General features: G+C 36.4%; 1 protein-coding gene across 3 annotated transcripts; it reads left to right on the forward strand.

The window, feature by feature from the left end:
* Positions 1-887: 887 nt before the first annotated feature.
* Positions 888-12,191, forward strand: LOC126710405 (phenylacetaldehyde reductase-like). Of its 3 annotated transcripts, none has more exons than XM_050410841.1 (6): positions 888-1,113; positions 2,337-2,506; positions 2,935-3,126; positions 3,877-4,039; positions 5,360-5,546; positions 11,813-12,191. In XM_050410841.1, the coding sequence occupies exons 1-6, from the start codon at positions 990-992 to the stop codon at positions 11,955-11,957; spliced, it is 981 nt and encodes a 326-aa protein (XP_050266798.1). In that variant the 5' UTR covers positions 888-989; the 3' UTR covers positions 11,958-12,191. The 3 variants fall into 3 exon arrangements, with proteins under 3 accessions (XP_050266798.1, XP_050266799.1, XP_050266800.1); XM_050410843.1 differs by having other exon boundaries at positions 944-1,113; positions 2,337-2,450; XM_050410842.1 differs by lacking the exon at positions 2,935-3,126 and having other exon boundaries at positions 893-1,113.
* Positions 12,192-19,302: the final 7,111 nt, after the last annotated feature.

Genomic DNA, 19,302 nt, shown 5'->3' on the forward strand with positions numbered 1-19,302 from the left:
GGCAAACCCTAAAAGCTAAGAACTTTGCCTGAATTTGACCAAAGGCCAAACATGTCCATTTCCATTAAAAGACAAAAATATCACTTCAATTCCTATATTTTGGAGTCAGTTTATGTTATTTTCAACTTGAAATCAATTTGGTTTCTATCGTCAACTTATTAATAGAAAATACTTACGTGACTAATGACATGCATTGCTAACATGTCTAATGCTGATGTGTTTAAATTTTAGAGTCCACATTAGCACTTAGATGGCAAAAAAAGTCACATCAACATTTAAAATGAAAAAAAAAAAGGTGTAATTCAATAAATAAATTTTTTTAAAAAAGATTGAGAAACTAAGGCAGGTCCTTAACGGTAGCATAACTTCTAAGCTTCAAAGCTAATACATATAGCATGCCTTAAGACAAACATATTTGGTACACTGTAGATGCACCAAACATGGGAAGGAATTAGCCTGAATAATTTTTTTGGGGGGCCAAATTCCAAAATCCAGAGTCCAAAATCCAAAAAATTAAAAATTAATTATTTTTTCTTAAAGGATACATATATTTGCTTCATCTTTTTTCCTTCAAAACTGTGAAAGCCATGTGTAGTAAAGGAATGTCGAGGCAGACCTTGCATATTTAGTGAATATAATATAAAAGTCAAAAATATTGTATCTCAATTTACATTACCTAGTTTCAAAGTAGATTTTGATGATTTAAATCTCATTTCAATTGTAACTATTAAATTATTAATTTATATAATATAGAAGTAATAACTATTGAATTATTAATTTATATAATATAAAGTGAAGAGTCCAAATTGACCTCTACTGGAGAGAGAGAGAGGACATAAAAACAAAAACAAAAACAAAAAAACAAAACAAAAATATGGGATCACGTACGTGAGTGACATTGGTGTTTAAGTTGAGTTGACGCACGCACTCTCTCTCTCTTCCTTCCTACGGCATAAAAACTAGAAGCGGTCGAGAGAGAGAGAGAGAGAATGAGTGGAGGTGGAGCAGAGAAGGTAGTGTGTGTAACTGGAGCATCTGGTTACATAGCTTCATGGCTCGTCAAGTTCTTGCTCCAACGTGGTTACACTGTCAAAGCCACAGTTCGTGACCCAAGTTAGTCTATACTCTCACTCTCACTCACACTCACTCCAAACTCTCCCATTTCATTTGACAGCCTTTGATTTTTTTTTTTTGCAAACATTTTACAACTGGGTTTTCAACTTTTCATCCATCACCATTTTTTCATAATCATCGTGAACCCAGTTTAGTTTTTACTCAGACTAATTTAATGTTATAACCTTTTTGTTTAACTAGTTAATCTTTTTCTTTATTGAGCCAAGTTCTAACACTAATTGAATTTGCAAGCTTCCTAAATTAAAGCAAAATTTTTTCCCCTTTCTCTTTAATGGGTTGTGATAAATGATGATCATGTTTGAATTATATATCAAGAAGATAAATTATGCTTGAATTTTAAGAATTGGGTTTAAAATCTAGTGTTTACTAAAATCAATTTAATGATCAGTTTGATCGTTTGCGTTTAGGAGATCGTCAACCAAATTCGATGACTTCCCCCTCCCACTTTGCTTTGCTAGCTGATAGTAACCACTAAAATGAGACTGTATAATTTTCATGGTTAAATTACTAATTTGATCCTCAAACTATAAGTTAAAGTTTAATTTTGGTCCCTCAACTATTAATTGTGTCAATTTAGTCCCTCAATTATTTGTTGTGCCAATTAGTTACTCAATTTTCAAAATAAAGTCAATCTCATCTTTGAATCTACTCCTCTACATTTAAATTTTAATGAACCTAACTAATGTAGAAAATGGAACACAAATTAAAAGCTAGGATGCACGGACACTGACACCGGTGCAGGTACAATACAGTGTTACGAGCAATTTTTGAAAAATTATAACATGACATGATATATAAGATACCGTTATGACACATATACAACACCTAAATGAAGTGTCCTAGGTTAAATGATTATTATAAAATGTGTAAAATTTTGAAATCTAATCATTTTCAATTATTAATTCTGTTAAAATTTAAATGGATAGGTGACCCAAGAATGAATTTGGCATGATTTTGGAAATTGAATGACTAAATTAATGCAATTGAACTAAATTGAACTCTATCCAATAGTTAGAGGATCAAATTAGTAATTTAATCAAATTTTAATTTTGAAATTATTACTTGAATACTTATAATTTTGATATTTGTGAAGGAAAAAATAGAGTATATAGGTGATGTTAAGATGGATAAACTCAGATGTATACATTTTTAAAAGATACAATATAAACAACTTATGAGTTCTGCTTTAAATGTGACCATAGACGATCCAAGGAAGATGGAACACTTACTTGCACTTGATGGAGCTAAGGAAAGACTTCATTTGTTCAAAGCTGATTTACTGGAAGAAGGATCTTTTGATTCTCTGGTTGATGGATGTAAGGGCGTTTTTCATACAGCCTCTCCCGTTATTAACTATTCTGCTGATCCACAGGTATCTGTTACACTTAAATTGAATGATGAATGTCATATAATATGGAAACATAGATATATATATATATATATATATTTTTTTTTTTCAAAGAATGACTAAATCTTGTTTAATACTTTGATTTACCAAAAGTAAGTGAAACTTTCTTGCCCTCTGATCACATAAAGTAGTCCATGAAATTACCCCTTTTTTCATTTCGCATGTTTTGAAATGCCCATTGGATGCTTCTTTTATCTCTTATATAATTTCTTTTGATTTGCTCCAATGTTTGTGCGCAAGTCTTCGTTAGTAGATCTTTAAACTGTTCAAAAATCTAAGGGGGGAAAAACGTAACAGTCTATGTAGATACTGTGCAAATTACGTCTCAAATCACTTGTGCATATGTTGACTTACCCAATTCATAACGAGATTTTTTTTATAATTCTTTCCAGACAGAATTAATTGAACCTGCATTGAAAGGAACACTTAATGTCCTTAGATCATGTGCCAAAGTTCCATCTATTAAAAGAGTGGTTATAACATCCTCAATGGCAGCGGTTGCATTCAATGGAAAACCTCTTGCTCCTGATGTATTAATTGATGAGACTTGGTTTTCAGATGCTGCTTTCTGTGAGAAATCAAAGGTGCATATATGTTCTAATTTCTTATTACATGCTCTCTTTTCCAGGTTCTTTAGTGAATGCTACATTTGGCAATTTCTCTGGCTTCATAATGGTTTATCAGTCACATCATATCAGCTGCAATTAAGCTTTTTCTTTATTTTTGCTTTCCTTTTTCCCCTGGATGGTTTTTCTCCTATCTTATACCATGGATGTAGCCTTCTTGAGTGAGTTTATTCATGTTCAGCCTTCATATCCCATATTTATATAAAGTATTGTGAAATAGAAGACACCATAGCACTTAGTATATATGATGCTCTCAAGTGTAGTGATAGCTCTTTAGAACAATTCTTATTCCATCAAAGTGTAATTGAAGCTTTATTTGTCTTTTTGATTACTATATTTGAAGATGTCCACTAATATGTTTCTCTCTAAGCTGGGTCTAAGTGTTTGCTAGGAAAGCATCTTCAATAGAATATTGAATTTTAAGGAGGTTTACTCTCTTTTCTTTCCGGAGCAGTTGATAGAGGGAAAATATAAGTTTAGATATATATATATATATATATATATTACTAACCAACAAATTTCTTTTGGTTTTTGGTGGGAGGATGCAATCATCACTAAGCTTCATATCTGTGGTAGCAAATATGATGCCTTTTTTTAAAAATAAAGAAGAAAAAAAATTATTTGTTTTGGTTATATGACATATATTCTCTATCAACACAACCGGATTGGAAGTCATTTGTTTACTTTGAGATCATTTGTTTTCATCAGCTTTGGTATTCACTTTCAAAGACCTTAGCTGAGGCGGCTGCTTGGAAATTTGCAAAAGAGAATGCAATTGACATGGTCACAGTAAATCCAGGGTTCGTGATTGGTCCTCTCTTACAGCCAACTCTTAATACAAGTGTGGAGCCAATTCTGAAACTTGTAAATGGTACTCTTCAGCTCTAGTCTATAGAGGTTTTTTTTTTTTTTTTAATCTTTCTATTGAATAGTAATGCATGCTTGTGAAATAAAGTCATGTTGGACCAAATGACGTTCCCCCCCCCCCCCCCCCCCCACAGAAGAGAATGGGTTCAAACTTTTGTGATTCATGTATTATTTTCTTCTTATAATTTAGAGATTAATATGCCTAACAGCACAAACCTCCAAAAGAAAAATGATTGACCCCATGCATCTGTTTGGCTAAGTTCATTGTTCTTATGTCTAGAATATTGTGTGGGACAAAAATCTAAAGTTATTCAGTGGCAATAGTTAACATAATCTATTCGATAGGGGGATTTAGAACAGTGTTATGCGCAAAGTATTTTTGCCTGAATTAGGTATATTAATCAAATCATAATTCTTTATCCAGGGATTCCAACACTCAGTAACTACTTACCTCAAATGAAAATTAGCTTTAATATTTCACAACTTCCACAATTTGAAGTGTGATGTAGGTTATGTTCTTTGTTGCTTAATTTTTATACAGTGAACAGATACTATTTTCTGAGCAGTCTGATGTGGTACCCCTTGTCATTTCATCATCCCTTTGTTCGTTTATTTTGTTCAAATGATTTACATGTGTCAACTTATCATTGGATCAAATTTGTCAAAGCTCTGGGCTTCCAAACTCCCTGCACTAATTAAGGCTTTAATGCTCTATTGTATCCTATTTGGGAATAATATCAGATGAAATTTTAAGGTAATGGCTGCAAACCTAACTTAATTTTATCACCACCTCAGTACATAACCAAAACATATTGGTTCACAAATTTAGCTTGCTACTATTTCACATCAATTAAATAAGCACAAATTCCAAACTTTGTCCAAAACTGGTAGTTTTGTGCTTTATTATTCCAGTGAAAATTTCCATTTGAAAATTCTTTGATATGTTCATCTGAATGACTTTTAGTGACCCTTTTTTAAACATGCTACTTAGAATTATCAATTTTTCATGTCTTTTTTGCTGTCGTCTTGAGATTCTTGCAATGGGCCAACTATTATTGTGGCATGTTACTTTGCTTTGGACTGTTTACAACAGATAAAAGGTGTGTTTATGTTTAAAGCATTTCAAAGGAATAGATGGAATCTTAGTTATAGGGTAAGTTCCTTGTTTAAGGACTCTCTTTTAAATTAAAAGTAGTCAAGTTGTGAGTGCATCTCTACAATCATTCAAATGTCTTAATTTCTGCCAGAATGTGGTTCTGCCTAATTCCCTCTTCTTTGATACAATTTTTTGTGATGCAAGGAGTTGATGGTTTATCTTATGCAGGGGCCAAAACTTTTTCAAATGCAACTTACAGATGGGCTGATGTTAGAGATGTTGCTAATGCTCATATACTAGCCTTTGAGAGCCCATCAGCTAGTGGAAGATATTGTTTAGTTGGAAGAGTTATGCACTGTTATGAGGTTGTGAAAATTTTGCATGAGCTCTTCCCTGATCTGAATCTTCCTGAAAAGTAAGCTGCATATACGTCTATTTTACTACTATTTGTCTCATCTTTTTCTCATAGATGCATTGAACAATTTCTAATTATCTTTGTGCCTGATTGAGTTATGGCTTTACATTCATTATTTTCTAGTGCAAATTACGTATGTTTTTCTTTTCCTTGGACAATATCTTCCCATCCTGATTTGGAAATTCCATTTATTTTATTTTATTTTTTTATTGCTATCATAATATTTTCATATGAATTTTATTTTTATTTTTATGGCATGGTACCTCATCAAGGCAGGGCCCTTTGGACCCATCACTGGGGAGTAAACCACAGATACAAAACCCCATAGAGATCTTGTTTCATGTGTGCTTTTCATAATATTTAAAAATTTATAACTAAGATCTTCCTATATGCTTGGTTGAAAAAAAGGGGGGAGGCCTACAGAAGAGAGCAGAAATTCTCAGTTTGGCCAAGTCTATCATCTATAATCCTTTTTCAGTGTCTTTTATTTTGTTATTTTAAACAATATTGTGGTCTTTTATTTTGTTTCTATTTTGGATGATGTCATCCATATACAGTTTCACCTTACATGCTCAAAGGCATAGGCGAGCTATAAGCCATTACATTGTATAGCATTTAGGAACTCTACTGTATTCTAGACAATGTGAATTAGCCATAGAATAACCAGTCCGAAAGGGAAAAAGAACCAGCATAATCATCAAGTAATTTCTTTTCTCACCAAGAGCATAAGGTCATCAACTTCCAAAATCAAAGTTGTTGTAACAGTAAAAGAGTTTAGGGTTTGATAAGTTGACCCTAACACAAAATATTATTTAGATATAAAGGAGTACAGTGACATTACTATTTTGCCCCTAGTTTAAACCCATAACAAAAGTTGAGCTCCTAACCTTGTTACAGTCTACCTCAACATTAACAGCTCTACTTTATGCAACTATCATGTTCATTATTCTTTTTTTTTTTTTTTTTTTTTTTTTTTTTTTGATGAAATAAAAGACTTTATTGAAGAAGGAAGAAAACTACACAAAAGGGTCAGCCTCCTTTACAATCACATCTACAACACTAGGAGGGAAATGACCAAGACCAAAACTTCCAAAATAAAAAAAGCTACAAGACCATTTGGCTTTGATAAACCCAGCTAAAGGATACTGAACCAAGCTCGACAAATATAGAGTTAACAGCCGAAACAAAGCTAAGCAATCTCCATGGAACTTAATCACCAGGAGCTCTTATTGAATCTATACATATCTTGGAGTCGCTTTCAATTACGAAGTGAGAAGCATTCAACTTGGTAGCAATATTAAGTGCCAATATAATTGCATCAGCCTCAGCTTGAAGAGTGACATTGGTATTTTCCTTCTTTGAGTGGGGCAGAACCAATTTTCCTCTCCAATCTCTAACAACCACAGCAATAGAAGAGTAACTCAGCCCAACAGCAGCATCACAATTAAGTTTGAAGGAATTATACCTTGGTTTTAACTACCTACATAGACTTCTCCAAGAATCCATAGGCAGGCTTGATTTTATCAACCGCCAATGTTCTTGAACCAGCTTATGAAAGCTTCTAGATTTCTGCACCTCAGATGGCAGCAATCCCTCATGGACAACTTTGTTTCTCCACATCCATATACAGTCAATACACAAAGCTCCAAACAAAAGAAACTTCTCTTTATTTTCCTTATCAAATTGCATAACATTTGGTGGGTCATGTAGCGTTTCAATCAATTGAGATGTAGAGGATAATTGCAGGTTGTCCAATCTGATACTGAATTGACTTCTGTACCAGAGTGCCCTTGCAATATGACATTGAGTGAATAAATGCAAGGTGGATGTAGAATCAAAGCCACAAAAAGGACAACTTAGATCAGGGATATGAACATATCTGCTAGTTTGATCTTTGGTTGGAAGCAAGTCTGATGCGATCCTCCACAGGTGCAGTTTGAGTCTACAGTGTAGCTTTGTCTTCCAAATCTTTCTTTTAAATGAGTCGGCACTATTTCGTCCGTCACTCTCCATTATTAGATTGTATGCTGTTTTCACTGAAAATTGACCATTTACCAAATTAGTCCGTGCCCATCTGTCTGTTTGGCCACTGTTCCAAATTGGAATTTTCAAGATTGCTGATATTGATCAAATAATTGCTGTAGTTTTGTCACATTCCAACCTGTTTTCATTTGATTCATTAATTGAGAGACCACCAAGCAAGAATCACCTTGTTGGGAGGCTGGACTGGGAGAGAATCCTGGTTTGTTGGGTAGCCAAGGATCTTCCCACACCAGAATGGACTCACCTGAATCCACCAATTTGCATGTACCTTTTTGTAACAGAGTCCTGGCATCCTCTATGCTCTTTCAAATCCATGAGGTTTTGGTTGTTTGAGGTGCTGTAAGCCAACTTGATCTGACTTTGTACTTTGCAACCACCAACTTGACAAAAGGACAATTCTTTCCGGACAAAACCCTTGGCTATAAGAGCTAAATTGATGTCCTCAAATCTGTTGAATCCCATCCCACCTTGCTTTAATGGCTTGCATAATTCATCTCATGCCAGTGGAGAATAGAAGATTTGATTATCCTTCTTAGGACTCCACCAAAAACGCCTAACAGCAGCATCTGACTTACCATTTAGTCTGAGGAAGCATGAATCTTGACATTGTGTAGTTTGGTATTGCTTGAGCTACTAACTTGATGAGTATTGCACTTCCTGACCAAGAGAGACTTTTGCTTTTCCAACTGGCAGTTCTAGCTTGAACCTTGTTTTTTACATACTCAAAATCTCTGCTTCTATTATTTGATAGAAATAGGGGTACTCCCAAGTATTTAGTACCCTGTGACAGCTTCTTGATGCCTGTTTGGTCTTTAATTTGCCTTAGAAATCAGGAATGAACTCCTTTTGAACTAAACACCCCTATCTTCTCAAGGCTAATGCTTTGGCCCAACCACTCACAATATAACAACAAACAGTTCATAAGATCCTGCACTTCAGACATCTTGGCATTACAGAACAGCATCACATTGGAGGAGCAACATTGGACACCTTCACTCCTTTTATCGAGCCCCTATTGTCCTCTCTATTAATCAATCTAGCTAAAACTTCACTGCCTATAATGAATAGATAAGGGGATAGAGGATCACCTTGTCCTAGCCCCCTTGAGGGAGAAATTCTAGTCTCCTTTCCACCATTGAGCAGCAAGGTGTAATTAACAGTGGACATACATTGATGGATTAACTTAGTGAACTTCTGGCTGAACCCAAAATCCCTTAGAACAGCTGATATGAAGTTCCACTCCATCTTGTCATACGCTTTGTGAAGATCTAATCTGATCCTGATGCAACCCCTGTTCCTCTTCATATCGTTAAAACTATGCACAACTTCTTGAGCAATAACCACATTTTCAGAGATGCTTCTATTTGGGATAAATGCAACTTGGGCTGGATCAATCATCTTTTCAAGAAGAGGCCTCATTCGATTCGCTAGGGTTTTGGAGATCACCTTATAACAGAAATTGCAAAGACTAAGGCCTGAATTGGTTGAAATTATGAGCTCCTTGGACCCTGGGTATTAGAGTAATAAAGGTATGATTCATCTCTCTAAGCAACCAACCCTCTTTGAAAAAGCTTTGAATTGCAGCCACAAGCTGCTCCCCAACTATTAGTCAATAATGTTTATAAAACAATCCTGGCATATCATCTAGGCCCGGAGCTTTAAGTGGGTTCATATTGAATAAAACTCTTCTAATTTCTTCTTCTGAGGGAACTCTAGTTAATTCTATTTTTTCTTCGTATGAAACACATGGCTGAATAAGACCATCAAGATTAGTTGGCACTCGTGTTAGAATATTGGAATACTTCTTTGAATTTAGTAGTGAAGTATGCCCCTGTTTCATTTCTGTCAATCAGTCTGGATCCTTCATCTTCTCTAATTTCAGTAATGCAGTTCCTTCAGTAATACAGTTCCTTTGTCTCCGAATAATGGTTGATAAATGAAAAAATCTTGAATTCCAATCTCTTACCTTTAACCAACACTCCCAGGATTTCTTTTTTAACTTTACTTCCTCCCATTCTAACCATTTTTCTAACTCTAAACACAAGGCTGCTTCAACCTCTAGATTCTCTTGAGTTGGGGCTCTATTTTGAATTTCTTCAATTTTCTTTTCTTCTCCAACTCTTTGATTCTGGTTCTTGCATATCCAAACTGTGTTTTGTTCCACTCTTTTAGCTTGTCTCTTGCTTGTTGAATCTTTCTTGCCAGTTTGAAACCATGAGACCCTTCTACTTGCAGTTGCCAAGCTTGCTGAAGTAGCTGAACTACCTGTGAACTTGTTGCATCTCCAGTCCACATAGCATCAAAACGGAAAGGCCTTGCTCTTGAATTGTCCTCCAAATGGGTGTCTAGCAAAATAGGATTATGATCTGAGGATGACGCTATCAGAGGCTTAATCTCGGCTTTAGGAAACAAGCCTTGCCATTCCTGATTACAAACACCTCTATCCAACCTCTCCTTAACATTGGCAAAACCAGCACGTTTATTGGACCATGTAAATTTAGAGCCACAAAAGCCAAGATCAATGGCTCTTGTTCCAAGAACAAAATTTTTAAAACTTCTGGTAGAACCTTCTCCAACCTGTCTTCCAACTCTCTTTTCTGCACTATTAATCAAACAATTGAAGTCCCCAATTGCTAACCAAGGTCCAGCAAATGAATTAACCATGCCCTCCATAAGACCCCAAAATTTAGCCCTGCCATTAACACTAGAGGGCCATACACTGCAAAAAGAAGTCATGGAGGGGGGGATGAATAAACCAAAGGCGCAATGACATTTCTGTCTGCAAATATGACCTCCAGCTCCACACCCTTTCTCCATATTAAGGCTAAACCACCAGATTCACCTATAGACTCAACACTATAAGTCTGTTTGGATAGAACTTATTTTGCTGAAACTGAAAACACTGTAGCAAAATAATTTTTAAATGTGTGAATAGTTCTGTGGGACCCATTTTTAATGAAAAAGTTGCTAAAAAGTGGAATTTGTGGGTCCGTGAACAGTGCACGGATGCACTGTTCACCGTGGAAAAGTCAACATTTGCAGCTACTGTTCATGAAACAGTGCATGAACAATAACCGCATTCCCTGAAACGCGTGAAAACCCAAAAAAAAAGAAAAAAAGAAAAGAAAAGAGGAAAACGCAAAACATGCAAACACTGAAACGCAACACGTATCCAAACATCACCTATGGCAGTCAACAAAACCCAAACTTGATCTCATTTTTTCTATTTTTGGAGACTTGCTTTGGATTCTGGAATGAAAACTACATCAGGCCATTCTTCTCTAACAAGAGCCTTTAAGGCACTAGCTGTTGGGGCTCTACCAGCACAATGACAATTCCAAGATAGGATTCTCATGGTGTGGAGGGATAAAACAATTACAAGAAAAACCACCAGCCAAAACTCAGTAACTTCAAACTGAAGAAACTCTTTAACTAGAGCCCTCCAAAGTCTACACATACAGCCCACCAACAAGAACAACCACCATCCATAATTCTATAATCCAATCACCAATCAACTTCAATAAACATTCACTCTTGACAACCACAAACCAAATGCCCTAAGAAATCTACAACATAACCCAACACCAAAATTCTACAGCAAAATACAATCACCTGCCAACATCAACAAAACTACCAACCAAAACTCAGAAAGTAAGATAAAGCTGGAAAAGAGCTTACGGATTGAATCCACAGGTCGAGGATGACCTGCTGACTGGGCAGAGCAAACCCAAACCGGGCAGAGCGAAGCCCACAGATAGGGAAGGAATAAGCCCCACAAAAGTGGAAGAAAGACCCACGGACGGGCAGAGGTGAACCCACCTCGGAGTGGAGCTTGCAGAGGAGGCCAGGAAAACTCAATCACATGATAGCCAGAGGCACTAAACAAGCGCCAAGAGTACAAGCAAGGTTATTGAAGCCAAGTGGTTGAGACAATGAGTTCTAGAATCCTCTCTAACTTGTCATCATGTTCATGTTCAATTATTCTGAATAGCTTGGTCACTGTGTAAGCACATGATTAAATAACAAACCTACAAATTATATTTACTGAATAGCCTGTCTACCTCAAAACTGACTGTTTGAACTTTTCATATTTTGAACTCAGGCATCAAAAGATATGCAGTCTGAATTGTGGACCATTTAATTTAATAATGTGTTTTGTAACATATTTAGCTATCACTATGATAGAATTCCAACAAAATTGGCTTATGTTCTATTCATTGCAGATCTGTGGACGACAACCCTTTTGTGCCAACATACCAGGTGTCCAAGGAGAGAGCAGAAAATTTGGGTCTTAACTTTACTCCTGTGGAGGTGAGTCTAAAGGATACTGTTGAAAGCTTGAAGGAGAAGAAGTTATTAAGTGTTTGATTCATCGTATTTAACAGCAATTCTGGCAAATGATTATAAATAAACTTTGCATATCCTTAAACTTTTTCATTTCAAACAAAAGTTCTAGTAGCACTGACTGTCCTTGAGGACTGAATTTTGTAAGATTGTATAATGAAGGTATAGAGAATGTGTGTGACTCTTTGCTCTTCAAGCATATCTTATAAAGTTTCAAGCAGGCTGTAAATAAAACATTGAAGTTGCTGCTGTTCGCTATCCTAGTAGAATATTTAGGAATTATTTTAAATAAACATTGTATATAGATTCAGTTAAATGGTACTGCACAAGCTTGTCCATTTTCAAAATACATAAAAGGGTGGACTAGCTTCCAGTTGCCAGAATTGTTTCTCAGATTAAGACTTGCTAATAAGTTTATAGCTATGAATTTTCACTATATTGCACCAATTTGATTGCAAGGAAACCTCATTGTCCTTAGAAAATTGAGTACAAAGTGGTAGGAGCTACAATATTTGCACTTAAAAGCAAATGCCACTTCCTGATTACTGACTTCTGAGCTAGGGGTGACATGCTCGATTTTTATAATGATACCAAGTGAGATTCTGGGCAGTTAAATTCTTTCAGTTTTGCATCATGGTGAGTTACGATTTGACGTTATTGAGATGGTAGTGGTAGGAGTGGCATTTGAGTCTGAAAAATTAAATATACATGTTGATTTAATGGTACTGGATGGATAAGAGACATTGAGATTAGTGGAGGTTAGAAGCTCCAATTTAAGTTATCCTATTTTGCTACAATTGGCCTTGGCCTGCAAATGGTTTTTCAGTTGTTTGTTTGAGTTCGGATTGTGAAACTCAAATTTAATACCACCAAAAGTATGGCCACCTTCTAGTTAGGAATGCCAAGCATGTATCAGAATCAGAATCTACCGTGTCGATGGAAGAATAAGATGTTCCAAGCTTCCTCCAGCACCAAATTGGCAAATTTTCCTTGATGTGTATCTAGTTAATTTACTTCAATAAAGCTTGTCATTTTGTGTTAAAAAAAGTTTCAGCAGCCCTTCCATCCATAATTTTCATTAAAAGTCACATAAGCATGCAACGTCTATTTAATTCATCCAATAAAATGATGACACATTAATTTTATTAAATTATTAATTTTTTTTTGGAAAAAAAATGATGTGACATATTTTTATTGGATGAATTAAACACATGTGACAAGTTTATGTGACATTTAATAGAAATTGTGGATGAAGGGATTGCTGATACAAACAGAATATAACTTTGGAAAGTGAAATTTCAGTTCTGAAACTTCAGAAGTATAAAATCTAAATACTCTCAAATTTTAGGGGTGTAGTTTGTAATTTAGCCAAATATAAATTAGAAGACAAAGAAGGTTCCCATCCCACGTTGATTTGTGTGAGAATTTTTTATATAATTTTCTTGAACATTATGTACTCCCTCTTTTTCTCTCTCATATGTCTTCTTGCAGGAGCAATTGGAACTTGGGAGAAGGATGGAAGGATTGTTTACCAAACCGCACAAACCGTATCAAAACCGTTCGCAAAATGGATAACTGCACTGCACCTCAAGTAACAGTGCACCGCACTGCACCACGCCACATGGTGTAGTGCAGTTTACTGTTTTATAATAAGAAAACCACACCCTCACTATGTATTAATATATCTATTTTTTTAATATTAAATATATTATTAATAGTTTAATAATCCTATTTTTCAAAAAAACAAATTAATAACCTAGTAAGTGTTGATTAGGAAAGCCAGTCGAAAAAAAAAAAAAAAAAAAAAAGCTTAATAGTTTAAAACTTGGCCCAAAACAAAGGGAAAATCAATTTTGGGATGGGTAGAGAAAGCCCAAAATTTGAAAAATATACTAGTTTCAAACTTTATCTTATACGCTACACTGCACATGTGATCGCAAAAATGAGGTGTAGTGCAATTATGGTTTTGGTTAAACTCTAAATTACACCACACCCTACCGCACCGCATATGTGACCGCAAAAATGAGGTGTGTACAATTATAATTTTGGCTAAACCATACCGCAAAGCGTGGTGATAAAAATAGCCTAAAGCCGCATTACACCACGAATACCCCAAGATGGAATTATATGTTGGCCAATTCCCCCCCCCCCCCCCTTAAGGAATTAAAAAAAAAAAAAAAAAAAAAGAGAGAGAGATTACCAATAGGTTAATATAAATTTTATAGAAGTCTAATCAAATAGTCAAATTCATTATTTAAAAAAAAAAAAAAAAAAAAAAAAAAAAAAAAAAAAGACATGACATTCTTTAGTGGTTATAATTTTTTTTTTCAAGGAATCTAATACAATTCTTTTTAAACTATGTGGCAAAAGAAAATCCACTTTTCAAATCCAAAGTAGAATAACTATATAGTCTAAGTGATAAAATATTGTCCAAGGATTTTCAGGCTTTGACTACTTACATTCAACAATCCACTTTTCGAATTATGTGTTCAATAAACTTTGGTTTTCATAATTTTTTTATTGACTAATCATTTTTTTTTCTTCAATTTATTGTTATAGTATTTAGTTTGTTGATCTTTGAGACAATAAAGAGTGCAAAGTCACATGAGATGTCATTAAAAAGAAAATCGTTTTTTTAAAGATATTTTGTTTTATAAGTTTTTTGAGAGATTAATGTTGAAGATAGTTTCCTAAAATGATTCTTGATGGGTGTGTTGACTATTAGATGGATTTAAGTTACACTTGGTATCCTTCTAAAAGGATGACAACAAGGCAATATTATTTTTTCTAGGGTTTGGTTTACTTCCAATACTGTTTTAACTGGAATCTACTTTTGTTTTGACTGAAATCTCCTTTTAATGAGAAACTGTCACATTATTCACTAACTAAATAAAATGTGGAGATTAAAATTCATTATCACTTGTCATTGTATATTTAGAAAAAAATGACATGTCCAATTAAAAAAACACTGGAGGTAAGTCAAACCATTTTTTCTAACTATCAGAATAATGGAAATTAATGGTTTTAAAAAATGTGTAACTCATGTGGAGTTACACTAGGTATAACTTATTTAATTAACTATTGCTTTGTTATTTATGGGTCAAGTAATAATTACATATTCTTGGGATTTAGTGTATTGCACAAGTTTGTTAGTATTGTGATTTGCAAGTGCTAAATGAAGTTTTTTTTTTCTTCCAAAATTTAAATATAATTATTTAAGAGGCTAAAATTTTCTACAAAGTAAAACATGTCTCATAATTAATGAATAAGCTAAAAATATATTATAGATACAATATGAATGCATAATTTAAATTTAATTTAATTCTAAAAAAATTAATTTAATTTTCATATAAAACATATCTTAAATTAAGAATTATTTTGTAATTTTAATTTAGTTATATCTAAAAAAGTATTAAAAAAAATTCACTAATCTTTTTCAACAAAATAACAAACGTATACATAATTTTTTTTCTTATAAGTCTGTTATTAAGAAAATTATCACAATGATAATTTCTTTAAATAATTAATTATTCATTAGAGTTTTCAAAGGCATACATAATTATGAGTAAGCATGTGTGTATGCACGTGCTTTGTATTTCATAATATTTCATTTTGATTAAGCTAGCCGTTTGACTGCCCCCCACCCCCCCCCCCCCCCCTCTCCCCAAATATATAATTCTTTCTAATGATCACAATGATAGCTTCCTAAAATAATTATTCATTGGTGTTTTCAAACACACACACACTCTCATATATATATATATATATATATATATATATATTTTTTTTTTTTTTTTTTTTTCATTTTGGTTCTTAACCCCCCCGGGTGGTGTGTGAATCTAGTTCTGTCTGCACAATAGTGTAAGTAAATTTCTTTAAAATAAATATTGTTTTCCTAGAATGCATTTTGAGCAATCACATGTGACATTTTAATCCAATCTTGAATGTAAAAAAAGTCAACAAGAAAAAAATACAGACAATGATTAATAATTTTGATTTCTCAATTTAAGTTTGGAGGCTAAATGATGGAAAAAGAAGGTGTTAGGAATATTGGGGTTTAGAGACAAGTAATGATTTTTTTTTCTTGATATATGTGGGGCCCAGTAGTTTATGGGCCGGGCCCACTTATTCATGGGGAGCCTAAGGCCCAAGCCGAAGAAGGTTATAGTCCAAACTCAATAACGTAAAGCACAAATTGGCCCGGAGAAGCAGCCGAGGACAGTGCAGTCCTCGGCTAACCCAAAGCTCCACCAAGAAGAGGGGCAAAAACGGTATAGGGACAAACTTGAAAGAAAATCTAAAATATCTAGGAAAGGCTGCCCTTACTACCTTCCCTATACCTAGCTCTGCACCTAACAGAGCCGTATGCTTTAGCTTTATCAACCACTCCCAACGACTTTGGTCTTGGACTGACGGGACAAGTATCAGTGTTGGAAAGGTTGACCCTACACGTGGACGAAGGAAAGTGAACGCAGGCTAGTATAAAAGAAAAAATAAGTAATCTGGAGAGGAGGCTGGGAAGACTGGCCAAAAAGGAAGGGCCTCCCAGTCCACCTCCAGGAGAAAGACTCCAAGGGTGAAGACTCCTCAATCATATATGAGCACCACAAAAACCCACCGCTGGGTAGCCGAGGCCTAGCCTTTCGAACCCACTCTCTACAAATGATATTGTCTGGGCCCATTCACGTGCGAACCCAACACTACTGCGGTTCGTCGCGGAACATGACCCTACAATTGGCGCCGTCTGTGGGGAAGGCTTGCGCGTTAGCTCGAGCGGCGGTGGAGTTGAGGTTCTGTCGAACAAGGGTCTGCGATGATGCCTTTATGACCGGCGACACATTGTTGTTATTCCGACACAATTTCCTACTAGGGGCTACGCCTCGTAATGCCAGTGGCATGGCAAGTCTAGGGGCTTTAAACGTCAAGCTAGCTTCCCTCACCTTATTCGAGGAGCTAACCTTTAGGAAGTAGATAAATTAAGAAACAGAATACAAGTTTTGGACAGAACCAAGGCCTTGTATGGTCCTCGGACCCAAGCCTCTGGGAAAACCAACTACTTACAAAGAAAATACAAGTTTTGGACAGAATCAAGGCCTTGTATGGTCCTCGGACCCAAGCCTTTGGGGAAACCAACTACTTACAAAAAGAATACAAGTTTTGGACAGAACCAAGGCCTTGTATGGTCCTCGGACCCAAGCCTCTGGGGAAACCAACTACTTACAAAGAGAATACAAGTTTTGGACAGAACCAAGGCCTCGTATGGTCCTCGGACCCAAGCCTCTGGGGAAACCAACTACTTACAAAGAGAATACAAGTTTTGGACAGAACCAAGGCCTTGTATGGTCCTCGGACCCAAGCCTCTGGGGAAACCAACTACATACAAAGAGAATACAAGTTTTGGACAGAACCAAGGCCTTGTATGGTCCTCGGACCCAAGCCTCTGGGGAAACCAACTACTTACAAAGAGAATACAAGTTTTGGACAGAACCAAGGCCTTGTATGGTCCTCGGACCCAAGCCTCTGGGGAAACCAATTACTTACAAAGAGAATACAAGTTTTGGACAGAACCAAGGCCTTGTATGGTCCTCGGACCCAAGCCTCTGGGGAAACCAACTACTTACAAAGAGAATACAAGTTTTGGACAGAACCAAGGCCTCGTATGGTCCTCGGACCCAAGCCTCTGGGGAAACCAACTACATACAAAGAGAATACAAGTTTTGGACAGAACCAAGGCCTTGTATGGTCCTCGGACCCAAGCTTCTAGGGAAACCAACTACTTACAAAGAGAATACAAGTTTTGGATAGAACCAAGGCCTTGTATGGTCCTCGGACCCAAGCCTCTGGGGAAACCAACTACTTACAAAGAGAATACAAGTTTTGGACAGAACCAAGGCCTTATATGGTCCTCGGACCCAAGCCTCTAGGGAAACCAACTACTTACAAAGAGAATACAAGTTTTGGACAGAACCAAGGCCTTGTATGGTCCTCGGATCCAAGCATCTGGGGAAACCAATTACTTACAAAGAGAATACAAGTTTTGGACAGAACCAAGGCCTTGTATGGACCTCGGACCCAAGCCTCTGGGGAAACCAACTACTTACAAAGAGAATACAAGTTTTGGACAGAACCAAGGCCTTGTATGGTCCTCAGACCCAAGCCTCTGGGGAAACCAACTGCTTACAAAGAGAATACAAGTTTTGGACAGAACCAAGGCCTTGTATGGTCCTCGGATCCAAGCATCTGGGGAAACCAATTACTTACAAAGAGAATACAAGTTTTGGACAGAACCAAGGCCTTGTATGGACCTCGGACCCAAGCCTCTAGGGAAACCAACTACTTACAAAGAGAATACAAGTTTTGGACAGAACCAAGGCCTTGTATGGTCCTCAGACCCAAGCCTCTGGGGAAACCAACTGCTTACAAAGAGAATACAAGTTTTGGACAGAACCAAGGCCTTGTATGGTCTTTGGACCCAAGCCTCTGGGGAAACCAATTACTTGCAAAGAGAATACAAGTTTTGGACAGAACCAAGGCCTTGTATGGTCCTCGGATCCAAGCCTCTGGGGAAACCAACTGCTTACAAAGAGAATACAAGTTTTGGACAGAACCAAGGCCTTGTATGGTCCTCGGATCCAAGCCTCTGGGGAAACCAACTGCTTACAAAGAGAATACAAGTTTTGGACAGAACCAAGGCCTTGTATGGTCCTCGGACCCAAGCCTCTGGGGAAACCAACTGCTTACAAAGAGAATACAAGTTTTGGACAGAACCAAGGCCTTGTATGGTCCTCGGATCCAAGCCTCTGGGGAAACCAACTGCTTACAAAGAGAATACAAGTTTTGGACAGAACCAAGGCCTTGTATGGTCCTCGGATCCAAGCCTCTGGGGAAACCAACTACTTACAAAGAGAATACAAGTTTTGGACAGAACCAAGGCCTTGTATGGTCCTCGGACCCAAGCCTCTAGGGAAACCAACTACTTACAAAGAGAATACAAGTTTTGGACAGAACCAAGGCCTTGTATGGTCCTCGAACCCAAGCCTCTGGGGAAACCAACTACTTACAAAAAGAATACAAGTTTTGGACAGAACCAAGGCCTTGTATGGTCTTCGGACCCAAGCCTCTGGGGAAACCAACTACTTACAAAGAGAATACAAGTTTTGGACAGAACCAAAACCTTGTATGGTCCTCGGACTCAAGCCTCTGGGGAAACCAACTACTTACAAAGAGAATACAAGTTTTGGACAGAACTAAGGCCTTGTATGGTCCTAGGACCCAAGCCTCTGGGGAAACCAACTGCTTACAAAGAGAATACAAGTTTTGGACAGAACCAAGGCCTTGTATGGTCCTCGGACCCAAGCCTCTAGGGAAA

This window comes from Quercus robur, chromosome 12 (assembly GCF_932294415.1).
Source record: "Quercus robur chromosome 12, dhQueRobu3.1, whole genome shotgun sequence".
NCBI classification, from domain to species: Eukaryota; Viridiplantae; Streptophyta; class Magnoliopsida; order Fagales; family Fagaceae; genus Quercus; species Quercus robur.

Excerpts from the sequence above, each read along its gene's own strand:
- LOC126710405 (XM_050410841.1), top strand. The coding sequence starts at position 990 with ATGAGTGGAGGTGGAGCAGAGAAGGTAGTGTGTGTAACTGGAGCATCT. Across the intron at positions 1,114-2,336 it reads AGCCACAGTTCGTGACCCAA|ACGATCCAAGGAAGATGGAA; the intron begins GTTAGTCTATAC and ends ATGTGACCATAG. Across the intron at positions 4,040-5,359 it reads AATTCTGAAACTTGTAAATG|GGGCCAAAACTTTTTCAAAT; the intron begins GTACTCTTCAGC and ends TATCTTATGCAG.